The sequence below is a fragment of the Capsella rubella genome, unplaced genomic scaffold (genome assembly GCF_000375325.1).
Source record: "Capsella rubella cultivar Monte Gargano unplaced genomic scaffold, Caprub1_0 scaffold_7, whole genome shotgun sequence".
Classification (NCBI taxonomy): Eukaryota; Viridiplantae; Streptophyta; class Magnoliopsida; order Brassicales; family Brassicaceae; genus Capsella; species Capsella rubella.
The window spans coordinates 15,759,235-15,777,685 of NW_006238917.1; the positions used below are offsets into that span (position 1 = coordinate 15,759,235).

Below are 18,451 nucleotides of genomic sequence, written 5' to 3' on the forward strand. Positions count from 1 at the left end.
ATATATCTCTCTCTCTCTCTCTATCTCTCTCTCTCTCTCACCTTTGATTTCCGATTCAAATGCTTCAAGGTTCTCTTTTATTGTCTCCACAATCTAAAGCTGAAACACCAACTCGTTGTCTCCGGTAATTAAAATCCTTTTCATCTCTTAATTCAATCATTTGTGGGTTGAGGTATTTGGGTTATTAAAGATCCTTCCTTTTTAATTGAGATTTATACTATCCCTTTGGAAAACCCAATATCCTAAGAAATTTTGAACATTTGATAAGAATTGAATGTTTCAGATTTATAGATTTTTATGTGTTTTGAGAAATGAAGCTGAGATTTAGATCTATATGTATATGTAATGAGTGATAGTTTGGTATGGTTTCTCAATTACTCATTACTGGTCTTCATTCATATCCTGAAAATGCGTAATTTCCTGATCGCTTAGCTTAAGAATGAACTGTCTGAGTGAAAGAGCATGGTTTTCCACTTAGTTTGAAGGCTTCTGTATTTCTTAAATTTCTTTCTAGTGTCAATCAGTTTTGAAAGGCACCTAACCATTGGGCTTTGATGTAAACACTTTTGATTACACTATTTTTTAGTTTTTGTCCCTGCATAACCTATGTTTCTCACTTTGATCACATGATCACAAAGAAATGATTTGGTAGAAGCAGTGTATTTGTGTAAAGAATGTTTGAAACTAGTTATGTTTGAGCCTTTACATATTTATGTGTGTTTGTTCACAGTTTTTTTGGACGGAATATTACTTGGATGCCACTTGCACCGTGGACATGGATCTGGAGCTAATAGCTAATATCTGGCTTATTCAATTGGAGGTTTTAGTGAAAGATTTTTTCTAGATGAAAGCATTAATTTAAATTTTTTCTTTGAATATTTAATGTTTTTGAAACATGAAGGAGGATGGTGCAACAACATTATAACATGTGTATACCAAAAGAAGACTCGACATGGTTTCTCTAACTATATGGAGAAGCAGCATCAGTTTACAGGAATCCTTAGTGATAAAGCTCAAGAAAATCATGGTTTCATCTTAATCTTCGTTTAAATTTTGTACATGCAAGAAGTTTTGAAATTCACTGATTTTCATCGTCATGTGCTTTTCTTATGTAGACCTGGAATATAGTTAAGCTTCCCTACTACGATGGCGCTTCTTTCAGTGGAGATGATCATAATCAGGTTCGAAATAATTATGCTTTGAGTTAATAGAGATCATGAATGACCCGTTAATGTACTATCGAACAACTTGCCCGTTTCTAGGCCTTTGGAAATCTATAGTTTATAATTATCTTGGTTGTTATTAGCTTAGTGTGCAAAACTTATATATTCACGAGTAGATCATAAATCTCTATTTTGCATCTAACAGTTTTTGATGTGTTTATGAACTGTCCAAACACCAATTACACCAAACATCAATTATTTTGAAGAAAAAAAAATAATCTTAAGAACCCTTGTAACGCTCTGACCATCATCTCTCTTAATGGGCTCCATGTCCACTCCCACTCCATGTCCACTCCCACTCCATGGGCCCATCTCTCTTAGTTGGCTCCATGTCCAATCCTAGTATGTGAGTCCACCCATGATCTTTCCCCATGTTTAATTCTCACGCGTACAGTTCCGATAACCACTTTTTAGAATGTCACCTATCTTTAGACTACTCCGGCATAAGCACTATTAATTATAGAGTTCTCTTAAAACCTTTGACATATGTAGCCAAATTAATTCTTGTAAACCTGTCCGCGTTTCCTGAAACCGGGGTATCACAACCCCTCATGTGTTCTACCATTGGAGATGGTTTTTCTTAAAAACCCACCATAGGTTCTTAGACCATCTCCAATGTAAATCTTTATTTTTTACTCGAAAATAGAGTACCTCTAAATTAGAGCATCATTTTTCTTTAATGTATCACTCTATTTCTTACTCTAAAATAAAATTAGTGTAAGAAAATAGAGTAGAGTTACTCTAAATATTGAGTAATCTTATCATTTACTCTATTTTAGAGTAAGATAAGATATATAGTAGCTTTAGAGCAAATGTTACTTTATAATAGAGTTTGTGTTTATATCATAAACTTGGACCTCATTTTTTTTTTTGAATAATCAAAGAGGTTCCGGGTCAAAACCCACCCCCTCAGGTCTGAGACCAGAGCATGTTATATGGTATTGACCCAAACGGTACTCGAACCGGCGAACTCTAAGCTTTTTCTAGAGATCTTTACCAATTGAGATATTAGCACTTGGTTTAAAAATGCTACAAACGACTAAAGGTTTTTGTTGGCCACTACAATGAGGGGTGGCGACTGGGAAGGCATGAACATCATGCTTTCAAGCATTTTTGGGATGAGTGTCCATGAATCTGTTACCTCATCGTAGCATTCTCCATAAGTAAGGTATTCATCATGGTCATTTCTACCGTTAATCACGTAAAACTTGCCCCGCAAGAAATATCCTGAGATGGATTTTCTTCTCTTATGCATTTCCCGAATCGTTGACCATATTTTGGTGTGAGCATTGTATTTCTCTACACTTCCTAAAACTTCAGGAATCCAATTCCCAATAAATTTTATGTTGCCGAAAAAATAAGCATCAAACTCATAGCTAGTGGAAGCGTACATGAAACGTGATGTGGTGATTGTAGACCTTTACCCAATGATGCGTCTCTAGCTTGTAACGCCAAACTTCCATGCCTCTCAGCTTTTTCCAATGACGATCAAATGTGTACCCACACAAATTGTTTATTTATTACTAAGAGAGAAGCAAACTTTGGACGAAATTCTTGGAAGTTTCTCATAATTCTCAATTTTTATCAAACATTGTCCAACAAGTGTCACCGCTCATCAACATAAACATGTATGGTTCCACGTTCCCGGATTCTCGTCTCATCTTAAACATATCATACCTTTTTGGCAATTGTAAATATTGATGCTTGAGACGTTGTGCTTTCCACTTAGTGGTCGACATAATGACAAAAACGTCTCATCAATTAAATTTTACAACTACTAAAAAGCTATGATATGTTTAAGATGGCGAGAATGCGGGATCGTGGAACCTCACATGTTTATGCTAACTAGTGGTGACACTTGATGGATGATGTTTCATTAAAAATTTGAGAATTTTGAGAAACTTCCAAGAATTCCGTCTAACGTTTTCTTCTCTCTTAGTGATTAAGAAACAATTTGTGCGGGTACACATTTGATCGTCACTGGAAAAGAGCTGAGAGACATGATAATGTGGCGTTACGAGCTAAAGATGCATCATTGGGTAAAGGTCCTGCAATGACCACAGACCACACCATGTTGCATGTACGTTGTCACGAGCTATGAGTTTAATACTTATTTTGTCAGCGGTATAAAAGTAAATGGGAATTTGATTCTCAAAGTTTTAAGAAATGTATAGAAATATAAAATGCTCACACCAAAATTTGGTCTACGATTCGGAAATGCATAATAAACGCAAATTCGACTCAGGTTGTTTCTTGTGCGGTAAGTTCACGTGATTGGCAGTAGAAATGTGAATAATGAATACCTTACTTGTGGAGAATGCTATGATGAGGTGACAAATTCTTGGACACTCATCCCAAGCATGCCTGAAAGCATGACGTTCATGCCTTCACAGTCACCGCTCCTCACTGCAGAGACCAACAACAACCTTTACTTGCTTGAAGCATTTTCAAATGAGGTTCGGGTTTACGATATAATTATAAACACAAACATATGGAAGAAACTTGGTGTTGCACTTGTGATTGCAAATGTTCCTTTAGGCTGGGGTGTGGCGTTTAAGTTAATTGGACAATGGAGATAGACTTTTGTTGATTGGCAATTAGCTTTGCATTCTTACTAAAACTGCAAAAACAAACAAAACAAAAATCTTCTTCGGTCACAACGAAATTTTAAGGAAGGCAAATAAAATCATAAGTCGTGTCACTCTAAAAGTAATAATTCATATTCTGCGGGATTGCCCCGCCATGGCAGGGATTTGGCGGCGGTTAGTACCCCGACGGAGGCTGACTGTGTTTTTTGCTCAATCTTTACTTGAGTGGATGTTTGAACATCTGGGTTCAGGTTATAATGAGGATGAGATGGGCAAACTGTTTAGTGTTGCTGTTTGGTGGAGGTGGAAATGGAGATGTAGTGATGTCTTTGGGGAGAGAAGGACGTGTCGGGATCGGATCAAATTTTTGAAGGATTTGGCAGGGGAGGTGACACGGGGACATGAGCAGGTTCATGGTCGCCCGTTAACGGCACACTGGACCGTACAAATGGTTAAGTGGGAGAAGTCGTTGGTGGAATGGGTAAAGATATCGACAGATGGAGCGTCAAGGGGAAATCCGGGGTTGCCGACCGCACGAGGGGTTATTCGAGACGGGAACAGTGTGTGGCTTGGAGGCTTTGCACTTAATATAGGGGAGTGTTCGGCTCCTATGGGGGAGTTTTGGGGAGCTTATTATGGCCTGCTATTCGCCTGGGATCAAGGTTTTTGTCGGGTGGAGTTGGAGTTGGACTCTGAGTTAGTAGTTGGGCTTTTAAAATCTTCGATTAATACAGCCCATCCGCTAGTGTTCCTGGTACGGCTATGCCATGACTTTTTTTCAAGGAACTGGTTGGTCCGGATTTCTCACGTGTATAGGGAAACTAATTGTCTAGCAGATGGATTATCGAACTATGCGAGTTAGGTTTGCATTCTTTTGATTTGCGTCCCGACATTGTTCATTCTCTGATGTTGGACGATCCAAATGGAAATGAAATCACACGTACGTTACGGTTGTAATTTTAATTTTATGTTTTTTAATTAATGCTAAAAAGGGCTTTAGTGGGCCTTGTGGGCTTTCGCTAAAGTCAGCCCAAGTAAGTTACTCCCATGTTGTCGTATAGATGATTTTCACAAACACATGCATTGACAGAAATGTGTTTTTGGTAAATAGTTTTTTTTTTTGGTTACATATGTTAAAAATGTTTATAGCGGATGAAATCCTCTGCATTGGCTTGGAATGATCCATTGCGGATTCATTTTTTTCCGGTCTTGGAGTATAAGCTTTAGGTAATGCACTTTACTCTTTGTATCATTACAACAACTTGCATGGACTGTACTTATCTTGCTTCGATCTTGTGAATTATTTGGTTGACAAAACCTGCCAAAGTTAGCATCATCCAAGAAGGTTACTTTCATACTAAGGTTCTGGATTACATCTTGGCGCTTGACAATGTCACACAAGGATTGGTTTCCAGTTGCGGGATACACAACCCTCTCTACGTCCAAGGTCTTGAACAAGTGTATGGTTACGTAATTAGACTTGGCATAGAAGAAACCTCCTGTGTTTTCCACTGTTAAATGATCACTCGGTGAGATCCCGCAAGCCACTTGGATTGGATCTAGTGGGTTGCAATGCAATATTGGATTGCTTAGCCATATCACATCTGCCTCCTAGAACCATATTTTCAGACCAAATCTTATATTAATCAGTGTTTTATGTAATTTTCCTACCAAAATTTTCGTAGTAATTCATGATGTTTTCTTGTAGAGAATTAACTTACTGTGAACATTATGTTGTAACCGAGTTCAAGAATCTCTTTAACCAAATACTTCTTGCTCCAACCGGTAACAAGACCATCCGGATTCAAAGATTCCGAGTTTTTTCTATAACCTCTATGAAGGTAGCAATGAGGGTGGGCACGAAGACAATATCGAAGAGCTTGATCATCTAAAGCAACAACGATCAAATGGTTCAGCAAGTATTTGGTTCTTTCTCCAATCCGAATACTCTCAAGGAACAGATCAAGAATAGAGTCAGGTTTTGCCCATTCTCGATCCACCATGGTAATAATCACCATCTTGTCTTCTGTAGCTATTTCTTTGACTAGTCTCGATAAGCTTGAAGATTCCTATGACCACGAGGAAATACAAAATCTATCAATAATGTTATTGAATAAAATTAAATTAGCATTATACCTAATGGGATAGTAATCTTTGATCTTACAGGTTGAAGATGCGAGAATTGTGTTCCTCTGATAGAATTCATGTATGGAGCACAAGAGGGATGTGACAACAACCAAAGGATGATGAAGAGAAGGAAACATATGAGAAGGTATGGTAACTTCACTATCCTTACAATCTGCATTTTTGTTCTTCTGAGTTTAGACTGCACAATCTTAGAATATGTTCTTTTGTTATATTTGTGCATTCATGGTGATTATACTATGATGGATAGATTGAATAGAGAAGAAGGGGTTCATGCAGCAGAATCTGATTATAATTAAGCATTTTCCTTTTGCTTCCAAATCCATATTTGTAAAGTAAATAAATGGTTAGATTTTACATTATTGGAAATTTGGGATACTATCTTTTATGTCAAATTAATGCATTTTGCACCTTTTCAGAATTTATTACCCAAATAACTTTTGTTTTTGACTCAATTATAGATTTTTACAAGAGATATTTTTATCTAAATTTTACTTCCATTTTTTATTATTGGTTTCCTGATTTTCAGATTTTTTTCCAAGTACATATTGAATTACTTACAAAAGTTTTAAAGATGGTTGACTATTCTCACCCTAATTAAGATTGCAAACACCCATCAGAATGTCTTTCTTATGTTTATATAAATTACATCTTGCAATATATAATAGAGAAAGTGACATATGGCATTTCACAAATATCCAATAGGGGAAGCAAAACCAATCATTTGTAATTGAAACCGAAATATTGAAACCGGTTTGATTATTAAAAATTGGTTTGCTAAACCAAATAAGCAATGAAAAATATGTTGATAAGATTTGACACATCAGAAATGGGATATCGATGTAACAATATATATAATGTTGAACGTATTCGTTTTCTTTTAAAATGTTCGACTTCGACCTTTTGTTTCTTTAATCCAACTTTGAGTTTTTGATATCTTAGTCTTACGAATATACACTTTTTTTCTTTCTATAACAATGTTGACTAAAGTATTAAAACATATATATTATCCCTTAGAAAAAAACGAACTAACAAAGACTCAAATCCCCTCCCAAAAAGAGTTCTTGAAACCAAGTAAGCTTTTGCACACACAAATTAAAAACAAGTAAGCTATCAAAATTGGTGCTCCAACTATATATACTAAAAATATAGGTTCGTTTTCTTGTAACATTGTATATTTTATTATATCATTTGTAAAAGAAAGAAAAGAAGAAAACAGATGAATATTAGAAAATTATTTCTTATATTTCAACTTTCTTTAAAATTTGACCATATGTGTGGGATGATTATTTGAAAACATGAAAAGATGGCAAAATCATGAATAAGTGGATAGTGTATGATATGATCACATATGTTTTAAGAAAATAGTGTGAAATTTGTGTATATTTTAAATGAACAATTATTATAAACAATGCGTAAAATCACATTTTCAGTTATTTAAACTTTTGTCACCCATATATAAATTTTACAAATAAACCTCAAACCATTTGATTATTTTATACATTCTGATTGAGTGCATATGCATCTCAAGTATTGTCAATGCCATGACAATATATCAAGTTTTCTCAACACACTATTATCGTGAATTATTAATTAATTAATCATATTATTGGGGAAAAGAAATTGGGTAGTATGATCCGAAGACTCAAAAAAACTGGTCCACTCTCTTGCAGATTCTGATAAACCAAAACTACCTAATCCTTAAATAAAATCTTTATTGCCTAATGTTTTTCTAATTCATCAAATTCTTAACAAATAGTATTCATGTGTTTTAAAATCATTTTGGTCACTATCAAGTATCAACCCCAAAGTCGAGGAATTACATAACAAAACATATAAAAGAGTGTGTGTACGCATCTGGTCGGCCATAGGCGGTGCGGTGAGTCGACACCGTGTTCAATATTACCATATCTTTTTTTTTTTTTTTTTCCCAAATATTAAAATCGTCAATATCTTTGCCTAACTTCATACTCAAAAGAAAAAAAAAAATATGCAAATCTCGATATCTAATTATTTTAATACCGCATTTTGCATGAAAAAGACTTCTTATTCATCATTCATATAAAATCTCTATTAATAAGTGTTTGTAATTAAACTCATGAATTTGATCATACGTTGTTGTTACGCTTTAATTTCGCATTGATTAAACTTATAAAATAAATTTGTCACGTTAACTAACAATCCAACCTAGCATTTTTTTTTTCCGGAATATATACAGAAACATGCATGTTGGTTTATTAAGATCGGCGGATTTGTTCCACAACAAAAAAATCATTGCACATGACATGTTAATGTTTTGATTATATGTTTTCAATGTATCTTTTACTACTTCTGTGACTGGTTCGTTCAACATTTATCATGTTGCGAGAGCTCTTACAATGTTCTAATATTGTTTCTGTTTGGTTTGTATATACATATCTTAGTTCAATACTGTTTGGTCCGAACAAATTGATCAAAAGCATTTTGTTTAACTTGTGTTTTCTAATATATAATTTATATTTGTAACTATAAGTGTATTTATGTTGTGACGGTCAGTAATCTTTTTTCTTTTCATCATCTCTGCTCAGCTCAATCATGAGGGGAAAGAACTCAAAAATTAAATAAATAAAAAAAGCAAAAAAGAAAAACAAAACTCACATGAAGCATATGACTAGATACGTGTTCCATTCAAGAGACCAGCCAGTTGGATTTAGATCTGATCAAGAAGGTCGTCGTCGAATAGGGACTCTACACATATGGATCACATGGTTTTCACAGTCGCCACGTGTGTGTGTGTGTGTAGCTTCTTTCTGTATTGTCCCCATTCCTCTCACCAAAACTTATGTACAACACATTTATTTGGTTGGCTCGATTATTCATTAATTTCATAGTTATTTTCTAACCAAGACTTTTCTTTTTTATATATCAGTTAACTAGAGTTTTCGAATTTGTATACTTTTTGTAATCTTGAATTGTCTTATTATGTATATATCCTAGTTGAATTACCAAAAAACCTAATAGTTGATCTCATAGTATACCTTTCTCGTATAGTATAGTTTTCAGTTCTTTTTTTGTTGGATTGTATATTTAGCGATTATTATAGAATATGCAATATTTGGCTCAATATTTTTGGATTTGTTTATCTTGCTTCAAATAATTTAAACTTGTCATTCTTTTGCCATTTACACATTTTGAGAAGTTTTTTTTCATAATTAAAAACGTGTGTTTAAATCTTGAAATCTAAAGTATTTTAAAATGGTAAAATCTACAAATGTAACTAAAAACAATGGCTTTCTCATAATTGATAATTCGAATATTTATGTGTTTTGCCACTCCTACTTTTATATAGATGTGATATATGTTTCGTATATTTTTCATATTTTAGTTATGAGATATTCCAATCTCTATCCGTTTCACATACGTATATCTACAAGAACCAAATAATATTTGACAACGATGTATTAAACAAAAAAAATCATATTTTTACGAAAACAAAAAAAAAAACAAAGAATCATATAATAATATTAAAAGGTTAATAATGTATCCGGACTTAAAACGAATTAAACCCATCAAAGTGATTAGTCGATACTTGTTTACGAAAAGAAAAATATATTATATTTTCTTTTTGACATGGTCAAATAATTTATTTACAATTGGACGTTAAGGGACCGCAAAATATTTTAAATCACGTGTTTGGAGAATAAATGATTAGAGATATAAAATATTCGTACAAGAGAGAAATTAATTTTAAAAGTGGCTTTCAGATTATCTCAAAGGTCGGAATTATTCTGAACGTTGGATCTTGTCATGATCGAACGAGTGTTGATTTAGTATACGTGTTTAGATCTTATTGGTCACAAAGGTTTCTGCTGATCTGTCAGATGTAATGGCTGAGTTGTCCTGTTTAACAGAACATATATTGGTCACTTGGTCTGTACGCAACCAAATTGGCTCATCCCTGATATATCCCTCTATGGATATTTATAGTTTACGAATTTATAGAAAAAAAGATATTACGAAATCTTATTTTTGTCATTTGCTTTTATTATTTCACATTAAGAGAAGCTACTTATTTGGGTAACGTGTAATACCATAATTAAAATGAAAAAGGAATTGGAAACTAGGAGAAGATTGTCGAATTCTTTTCTTTTCTTTTTTTTTCTTTTTTTGGGGTTAACTACCATGTGTACACAAGCAACCAAAACAAAGTATTGTTTATGTCCTCTAGTGCAAATTGTATGATTTATTTATGGACGATGCATGTTTGAATATCATTAATTTATAAATGAAAACAGAAAAAGATTTTGTCTATGGTGGTGCCTTGGAGATCCACATGCAAACCGTCTTTGTCGATCCAAAAAAAGAAAAGTATGGGAGCGTTGGATTGGTTGGTCTTGTGCAAGAACTTCATGAAAATTTGTTATATGTATAATCTTTTTACTTTTCAATTATTGATGAATGATGCTCATATATATTTGATAAATTAAATAACTTATGTTAGATAAATTTAGGAAAATGGTCTTTGTTATAAGATCTATTTGCTTGAATAGCATATGTGAATACAATCATACAATATGATTGTCTAGTTGTCTACATATATTTTTAATGATAATACTGTATGCTGTCATAAACAGTGTAAAAGTGTTTTCTAGGGAAAAAGAAAATGTCATAAACACTGATGATTTCTATAATAGAAATTGTGATTATGCAATATGTACAATACTTTTTTTTTTTTTGTAAATGAGCAATATGCACAATACTTTCTATTACTTTGTAATGAAAATGGGTGAAATGTTAGAAATGTAAAGTGTAAACGAGAAACTTCTTGTGAAAATCTTATGCCACATTTCCAGTAATGAAAGAGTTGTCACCATGCCCCAAAGAATTTGGAACTATCGACATTAACCATTTTTTGTCTGCCACAACACTCTTAATTCACCTCAATAGTGGACAATATATATATATATATATATATTTTATATAAAAAAAAAGTAAAACAAATAGTGGATAAAAGTGATTTAGAACAGTATTATTATACAAGTGAAATTAGAATTCCTTCCTTCTTTCAACTTTACGTCAAAATCACATATCGACTTGTAATTTGTATTTGTTGGCTAGATAATAGTCAATTTCTTCTACACACACACACAAACAAAAAATGGATTATATCCCTTTTAGTGGATAAGAACACATTAATGTAGTATAATAATTTAATTCTTTTCCGTTCTTGTTCAACTTACGTAAAATCATAAATTTATTTTCTGCATTATAAATTCATTAAAACGAGTAAAATTATAGTATATATAGCTATAAAAAAAGTTGATTTCTAGTAGTTTCTTTCTACACATAACAAAAAGATAATATATAGGGTTGTATATAGAATTTTAATTAGATTTCTTATAAATGTATTATGTTCGAAAGATTAGCTAAAGAGTAATAGATATCTATCCTATTCAAACCAATATGAATTTTTAATCGCCACATATCATGCCGTAATTTGCCTTTTTTTTAGTGGTTATATATTTTTATTTTGAGTAGGCAATATAATATAGACCAATGATTGTCTTATCTTTAGTGAGAAACGCATATGGAACCCATCCACCCACTGTGTGACTTGACTCCTCCTCACAACAAATAGAAAATCTAAATTAAAATGTTATATGTTTTTATACAAACCATACATTATAATGGTTGATGCATGCATGTGTTTATGTGACTATATGTAAGAGAGAGATCTATAAAGCTTCACAAAAAGCGCTTCTTCATCTAGAAGAAACGACAAAAACTCTCATAGAAATCCAAATCAAAAACTCTTTAAGATCTAACCAAAACCTTGCTACTTTTGTTCTTCTACTTCTTCTTTTTCTGAGTGTGGTCCTATTGTCTCTTTGAGTTATCTCGATGGATGAAGATGGGAACTTGCAGATTAGTAATAGCAATTACAATGGAGATCAAGAAGAAGAAGCAGATCCAGAGAACAACATGGCTTTGAACCAACCTCTCCTTAAAAGACATAGAACACTTTCTTCTACTCCTCTTGCTTTGGTCGGTGCCAAAGTTTCACACATCGAGAGTTTAGATTACGAGTATGTCTTCTTTTATCTTTCTTTCAGATCTTGATATCAGATTCATATATTTCACTACTTCTTCTTTTATTTAAGAAGTTGGATGTAGTATTCTTGATTTTCAATCTTTTTCAGATAAATTTTTCACTTTAAAATAATTCTCTGGATACATTTTTTTTTTGTCTCAATCTATTTCCAGAAAATTTCCATATTTACATGGTTTTCAGATAAATTTTCGTTTTGAAAAAGAAACTTCTATAAGGTTTAAATCTTGCTTTGTTTTCAGATGATATTTATTTAAGAAAATAAATAAAATTGTATGGATTAGTGGTCACAATATTTTTTTTTTATGTAAAGGTTTAAGAATCTTTATTCTGATTTTCAGAACATAAAAATTGAATGAAATTATTAATGATGGAGACATATAAACTGTTCAATGTTTTATCTCACATTTTCAATTTGCCGCAAGCAATCATCATCAAAATCTTGAACAAGATCAAGAAAATTGGGTTACCTTTTGTTTTATTAGTTGTATGATAAGTCTTGGTCTCAAATCTCTTTATTATAAAGTTTTAATATTTACTCTGTTTTCGGATAATCTTCAATTTTTATTAAAACTTGAAAATAAATCTTCAGTGATAGAGACATGCACCACTATTGCAATAATTCTGTATATATATTTTTTTTAACTGCAGAATAAACGAGAATGATCTGTTCAAGCATGACTGGAGAAGTAGATCAAAGACTCAAGTGTTTCAATACATATTTCTAAAATGGACATTAGCTTGTCTTGTCGGTCTCTTCACTGGTCTCATCGCTACTCTCATCAACCTCGCCGTCGAAAACATCGCCGGTTACAAACTTCTTGCAGTTGGCTACTATATCGCTCAAGATAGGTGATTGACTCGTCAGCCATAATCTTGAAAAAGAACAAAAAAAAATCAAGAAATTGAGTTACCTTGTATGCTAAGTCTATGTTTGAAATAGGTTTTGGACAGGTCTGATGGTCTTTACGGGTGCGAATTTGGGTCTGACATTGGTGGCAACAGTACTTGTTGTGTGCTTTGCTCCTACAGCGGCTGGTCCAGGGATTCCTGAGATTAAAGCTTATCTTAATGGCATTGACACTCCCAATATGTTTGGTTTTACCACCATGATGGTTAAGGTTTGTTTTCTAAAGTTTGAATCTTCCGGCAAAGTTAATGTGAGATCTTTTGTTTTGACTGATGGATTTTGCGGGTTTTTTGATTAGATTGTTGGAAGTATTGGAGCGGTTGCAGCTGGACTTGATCTTGGTAAAGAAGGGCCTTTGGTTCATATTGGAAGCTGCATTGCTTCTTTGCTTGGTCAAGGTGGTCCAGATAACCACAGAATCAAATGGAGATGGCTTCGTTACTTCAACAACGATAGAGATCGAAGAGATCTTATTACCTGTGGATCTGCCTCTGGAGTATGTGCAGCTTTCAGGTCACCAGTAGGAGGAGTTCTTTTCGCACTTGAGGAAGTTGCTACGTGGTGGAGAAGCGCTCTCTTGTGGAGGACATTCTTCAGTACAGCTGTTGTGGTGGTTGTATTGAGAGCCTTCATTGAGATTTGCAATTCCGGGAAATGCGGGCTTTTTGGCTCAGGAGGACTCATTATGTTTGATGTGAGTCATGTAGAGGTTAGGTACCATGCAGCGGATATAATCCCTGTCACATTGATTGGAGTCTTTGGTGGCATTCTTGGAAGCTTGTACAATCATATTCTGCATAAAATTCTCCGGCTTTACAATCTCATCAACCAGTAAGTGTTTATGATCAGTGACAACATTCAAGAATGACAAAGATTTGTTTCTACTTAACATTGTTTGGTTAAATTTTGTGTAGGAAGGGTAAGCTTCACAAGGTTCTTCTGAGTCTTGCGGTATCTCTATTCACCTCGGTTTGCTTGTTCGGTCTTCCTTTCTTAGCGGAATGCAAGCCTTGTGATCCTTCTATAGACGAGACCTGTCCAACAAATGGAAGATCAGGAAACTTCAAGCAATTCAATTGTCCAAATGGTTATTACAATGATCTATCTACTCTGCTTCTCACAACCAATGATGATGCAGTTAGAAACATTTTCTCTTCCAACACTCCTAATGAGTTTGGTATGGTTTCTCTCTGGATCTTCTTTGGCCTCTACTGCATTTTGGGGCTTATCACATTCGGTATAGCGACACCTTCGGGTCTCTTCTTACCGATAATCCTCATGGGTTCTGCATACGGTCGGATGCTAGGCACAGCAATGGGATCTTACACAAACATAGATCAAGGTCTTTACGCAGTTCTTGGTGCAGCTTCACTCATGGCTGGTTCAATGAGAATGACTGTTTCACTCTGTGTTATATTTCTGGAGCTCACCAACAACCTTCTTTTGTTGCCCATTACAATGTTTGTGCTTTTGATAGCTAAGACAGTTGGAGATAGCTTCAATCTGAGTATCTACGAGATCATTCTCCATCTAAAGGGCTTACCTTTCTTGGAAGCAAATCCAGAGCCATGGATGAGGAATCTCACAGTAGGTGAGCTTAATGACGCTAAGCCTCCGGTTGTGACACTCAACGGAGTAGAAAAAGTCGCAAATATAGTCGATGTACTCAGGAACACAACGCATAACGCATTCCCGGTCTTGGATGGAGCAGACCAAGCCACTGGTACAGAGCTACATGGTCTGATCTTAAGAGCTCATCTTGTTAAAGTTCTGAAGAAGAGATGGTTCTTGGATGAGAAAAGGAGAACAGAAGAGTGGGAAGTTAGGGAAAAGTTCACACCAGTTGAATTGGCTGAGAGAGAAGATAATTTCGACGATGTGGCAATCACAAGTTCAGAGATGCAATTGTATGTTGACCTTCATCCTTTGACCAACACTACACCTTACACAGTGGTGCAGAGTATGTCAGTGGCAAAGGCTTTGGTACTGTTCCGGTCAGTGGGTCTCAGACATTTGTTGGTTGTTCCCAAGATTCAAGCTTCAGGGGTAAGTTTTCTTTTTCATTCTCTTGACCACTACTAAACTTGTTCCTAGTTTGATCAAAATGTGGCTCGTGTATTTGCAGATGTCACCTGTGATAGGAATCTTAACAAGGCAAGATCTAAGGGCTTATAACATTCTACAAGCATTTCCTCACTTGGATAAACACAAAAGTGGAAAAGCTCGATGAATAATAAGGCAACAAGTAAAGAAGGTTCACTCATTGGTTTGTGTGATTTGTGTTTCTTTCCTCATTCTTAGTTGATATTTATTCTGTCCAGTTTTGCTTGCATTCTTTCTTGAAGACCAAAAAAAAACAAATTATACTGTTTCATAGATTTGTGTTTTCTACTTGTAAATCTATATTTTTTTCCCCTCACATCATCATCAGTCTCAAAAGAAAAATAAAAACAATTTGATTACAGAACAAAACTTTGAAGTTTCAGCAGAGTTACAAACTCGTGTTTTGAATTTGGTGCTCATCAGTTTCTGAGAGTATGGGGTTTGAAGATATTATGTTAAAGGAAGGATTTGGAAATTAAATTTAGTAAATTTATCTTTTGAGTCATTACAAAAGAGATAATTCTGCGACTCTTCTTATCAACCATTACAAAAGAGAACTCTCTTTATCTCTTATCACCAATCTATGTACAAATTAAATCATAATTCATTTGTCGAAAATGACTAAACTTTGGTGCCAGCAGCTAAGCTCCATACACGCAAGTTCCCACTCTTGTCTCCACTGAATAGCAACCCGTCAGGACCAACTGTGAGTGTGCTGATTGTGTCCGTAGAGAATATCTTTCCTCTTTCTTCAAAACTGTGTGTAACCCAAAAGATACAAGAAGAATTAGTAAAAATAGTTTTGATTCAAGTTTAGAGAACAATACAATTGGAGATTGTTAAGCTTCACTTACGATGGTAGGTCAAAGATGCCAACTGTTTCATTTTGGTAAGAGCAGAATATGATCGGTTTGGCCTCTGCATCGTGCATCCCACAAAGAGCATGGACACTCTGTTCCAAACAATCAGAAATGTTTATTTTGTTAAAACCAAGTGTAGTTGTTAATTTGTTATGAAGAATGGCATAAGTGAAAAACAAAACTTTACCTGTTGTTGTCTGCGTGTATGAGTAACTTTCAAGCTTCCATTATCAGAACATGCCCAAACGTTTATGGTCTTATCCAAGGAAGACGATATCAGACACTTGTCCCAACATAAGAGTGACGTGACAGTGTTAATATGTTGCTTCAGGGTCGTAATACATTGCAGGGTGTTGAGATCCCACACCTGGAGAATCACAGGAAACATAATTGATTGGAATGTTGTTTCAGAATAAGATTAAAGCTGAAATCAATTAGTAGAAGCCAGATTCTTACCTTTATAGTTTTATCGACAGAACCAGAGTATAGTAGTTGACCTCCAGCAACAAAACAAGTAACTTCACCACTATGATGTCCCTCGAGAGATGTGAGATATTTGAAAGGATCAGACTCAGAGTCAGTAGCTTTCCAGACTGATATACTGCCAGACTGCAATTCCAAAATCATGAAAAAGAACTTAATTTAGATCCATCAAAGAGGCAGAGAACTAAAAACATGTATACAGAGATGGAAGTTATAATGCTTACACTTGTTCCAGCAAATAGCATTCCATTTGCAACAGTCATTGCATGCACCTGACCAACCACCCCGTCAAGATGCAAATCTTTACTGGTTTGGACATTAAAAGCCTGCAGGATTGTATAAACAAAAAACTTTAGCACCAGAAGCAACAAGACAGTCCCACTGAGTTTAGTGGATGGAATTAAGACAAGAGAGAGTATATTTGAGTCAAGAGACGGATTAAGCTAACCTTTACAGCGTTTTGCAATCCAAGGAAGACCCATGGGCCTTCACTGATTAGAGATCCTGCCTCTGCCTGGAGGTTGATGGTATGTACACACTGACCAGTATGGCAGTCCCAAATTCGCAATGTACCATCGCAACTGACTGAAAAGAGTTTATCGGAACCCTGAGGGAGGGTGATCCCCTTTATATCCTGTAGCAAAAAACTATATTTAGCCGAGAGTAAAACACCATATATATGATTATACAAACAAATACTGGAAACGTACCTTCGTGTGTCCTTCAAGAGCAGCTACCATGGCTAATCCAGGGAAACAAGACCAAGAGTGTAAGAATTGGCACTGCTCACCCCTATTGCAGTTTCCAGCTTTCCAGTACTTGCATACAATTTTTTTAGTACTGCTGTTATCCCTGGACCCACAGCCTCTGGTGTCTGAGATAGGTGAGCTTTTAGGCCCATACACAGAATTTTTTCTCGGCTGGTTTGACACAGAACATCTTGTGCCTAAAACTGGTGGTTTTGTTGACCCATTGACTTCATTCTGTTTTGGCCTGTTGCCCCCTGGTGCTTTCCAAACCAGATTCCTTGAACGCTTATAAGGACCTTTCATTGTATTGTCATAAGGGCCATAAGGTCCTCTCGAAACTACATCTGCAGCGAAATCTTGCTGTCTCTTGACTCCATAATGCCTTCCCTGTGAGTATCTCCTTGGCGCCTCGTAATTCATACTAAACATTGAGAAAATACCAACTTTAGAAGACTGAACCACAGAGTCGAGCATTGTTGCTTCATCCATGATGATCCATACATAAATTTTCAGAAGGGTAACAAGTCCAGAAGTAAAGGAGTTTCTGAATTCACCAATCCTCTGACTGTAACCCCAAATTCAATCCAGGTATCATAGAGCACCACGTCCACAGAAAACCCAAATAAATCCCTAAATTCAAATCGCCATTCATAACCCTAACCTAAATACCACTAAAAACAATAGATCTCTTCAGTCCAAACAAGCCATAGCTGACGAACGATCGTTCATCCGAGTTTCCAATTCACAAACTGAAATCGATAGGCTTCGATGATTTCATAGTATCAAAACCCTAAAATACAACAAAAACAACGAAGAATCCCCAAGAAGCGAGATCTAGCTTCCGACGAATGTACAATAAGAAGAAAAACTCGAATCCATCATCCGTATCGGTGAAACCCTAGCTTTCACTCATCCCAATCGGTATAAACCCTAGATTTATGGGCGTCGATGCGAATAGGAGGATCGAGAATCGAGAAGACGGAGAAACCCAACCCAATGTGTGAAAGCAGGAACGAAGAAGACATCATCATAATCGCGGAGAAAAGCGTAGTCGAAGTAGAAGCAAACCTGAGAGATCAAACGTATGTAGAATCTAGATCTTCGATTAGAGAGAGGAACAACGCTTTGCAACTCGATCGGGGAGAGCCAAAAGAAAAAGGAAAATTTCAGACGGAGGTGGAAAAAAAAAGGTAACGAGTCGAATGATCTAAAAAAAAAAGGTTAGCAGGGGAACTGTGTATTTATAGAGTTATAAATGATGGATGAGCGTGGCGGTTACGCCATAATTTTTTATTGGACTTA

The 18,451-nt window shown here is 35.1% G+C and overlaps 3 protein-coding genes and 1 long non-coding RNA gene across 6 annotated transcripts; 2 read left to right on the forward strand and 2 right to left on the reverse strand.

Moving 5' to 3' along the window:
• Positions 1-4,835, forward strand: LOC111829496. 2 transcript variants are annotated; one of them, XR_002832892.1, is made up of 5 exons: positions 1-124; positions 731-820; positions 902-1,027; positions 1,116-1,181; positions 3,973-4,835. It is a non-coding gene; the product is annotated as an uncharacterized LOC111829496 (long non-coding RNA). The 2 variants fall into 2 exon arrangements; XR_002832891.1 differs by lacking the exon at positions 3,973-4,835 and having other exon boundaries at positions 5-124; positions 1,116-1,360.
• Positions 4,836-4,938: 103 nt separating this feature from the next.
• LOC17879203 (uncharacterized protein At4g15970) lies at positions 4,939-6,199 on the reverse strand. The gene is made up of 3 exons (XM_006285161.2): positions 5,976-6,199; positions 5,533-5,880; positions 4,939-5,422 (listed from the first exon to the last, which is right to left on the reverse strand). The coding sequence occupies exons 1-3, from the start codon at positions 6,177-6,179 to the stop codon at positions 4,955-4,957; spliced, it is 1,020 nt and encodes a 339-aa protein (XP_006285223.2). The 5' UTR covers positions 6,180-6,199; the 3' UTR covers positions 4,939-4,954.
• Positions 6,200-11,603: 5,404 nt separating this feature from the next.
• Positions 11,604-15,375, forward strand: LOC17878430 (chloride channel protein CLC-a). The gene is made up of 6 exons (XM_006285400.2): positions 11,604-12,021; positions 12,696-12,896; positions 12,988-13,165; positions 13,253-13,785; positions 13,869-15,000; positions 15,080-15,375. The coding sequence occupies exons 1-6, from the start codon at positions 11,837-11,839 to the stop codon at positions 15,182-15,184; spliced, it is 2,334 nt and encodes a 777-aa protein (XP_006285462.1). The 5' UTR covers positions 11,604-11,836; the 3' UTR covers positions 15,185-15,375.
• Positions 15,376-15,507: 132 nt separating this feature from the next.
• LOC17878562 (zinc finger CCCH domain-containing protein 59) lies at positions 15,508-18,361 on the reverse strand. 2 transcript variants are annotated; one of them, XM_023779882.1, is made up of 8 exons: positions 18,218-18,361; positions 17,111-17,570; positions 16,849-17,034; positions 16,625-16,726; positions 16,374-16,526; positions 16,105-16,284; positions 15,912-16,009; positions 15,508-15,814 (listed from the first exon to the last, which is right to left on the reverse strand). In XM_023779882.1, exons 2-8 carry the CDS (start codon positions 17,567-17,569, stop codon positions 15,679-15,681), a joined length of 1,314 nt encoding a protein of 437 aa, XP_023635650.1. In that variant the 5' UTR covers position 17,570; positions 18,218-18,361; the 3' UTR covers positions 15,508-15,678. The 2 variants fall into 2 exon arrangements, with proteins under 2 accessions (XP_023635650.1, XP_006285078.1); XM_006285016.2 differs by having other exon boundaries at positions 17,111-18,361.
• Between the last annotated feature and the right edge of the window lie 90 nt (positions 18,362-18,451).

Bases quoted from the DNA above. Each gene is read 5' to 3' on its own strand.
- LOC17879203 (XM_006285161.2), bottom strand. From the start codon at position 6,179: ATGCACAAATATAACAAAAGAACATATTCTAAGATTGTGCAGTCTAAA. The intron at 5,881-5,975 runs GTAAGATCAAAG...TCGTGGTCATAG, and splicing joins AATTCTCGCATCTTCAACCT to GAATCTTCAAGCTTATCGAG. The intron at 5,423-5,532 runs GTAAGTTAATTC...ATATGGTTCTAG, and splicing joins GTTACAACATAATGTTCACA to GAGGCAGATGTGATATGGCT.
- LOC17878430 (XM_006285400.2), top strand. From the start codon at position 11,837: ATGGATGAAGATGGGAACTTGCAGATTAGTAATAGCAATTACAATGGA. The intron at 12,022-12,695 runs GTATGTCTTCTT...TTTTAACTGCAG, and splicing joins ATCGAGAGTTTAGATTACGA to AATAAACGAGAATGATCTGT. The intron at 12,897-12,987 runs GTGATTGACTCG...TGTTTGAAATAG, and splicing joins TACTATATCGCTCAAGATAG to GTTTTGGACAGGTCTGATGG.
- LOC17878562 (XM_006285016.2), bottom strand. From the start codon at position 17,638: ATGGATGAAGCAACAATGCTCGACTCTGTGGTTCAGTCTTCTAAAGTT. The intron at 16,727-16,848 runs GTTAGCTTAATC...ACAATCCTGCAG, and splicing joins GATTGCAAAACGCTGTAAAG to GCTTTTAATGTCCAAACCAG. The intron at 16,010-16,104 runs GTAAAGTTTTGT...TGTTTGGAACAG, and splicing joins ATACACGCAGACAACAACAG to AGTGTCCATGCTCTTTGTGG.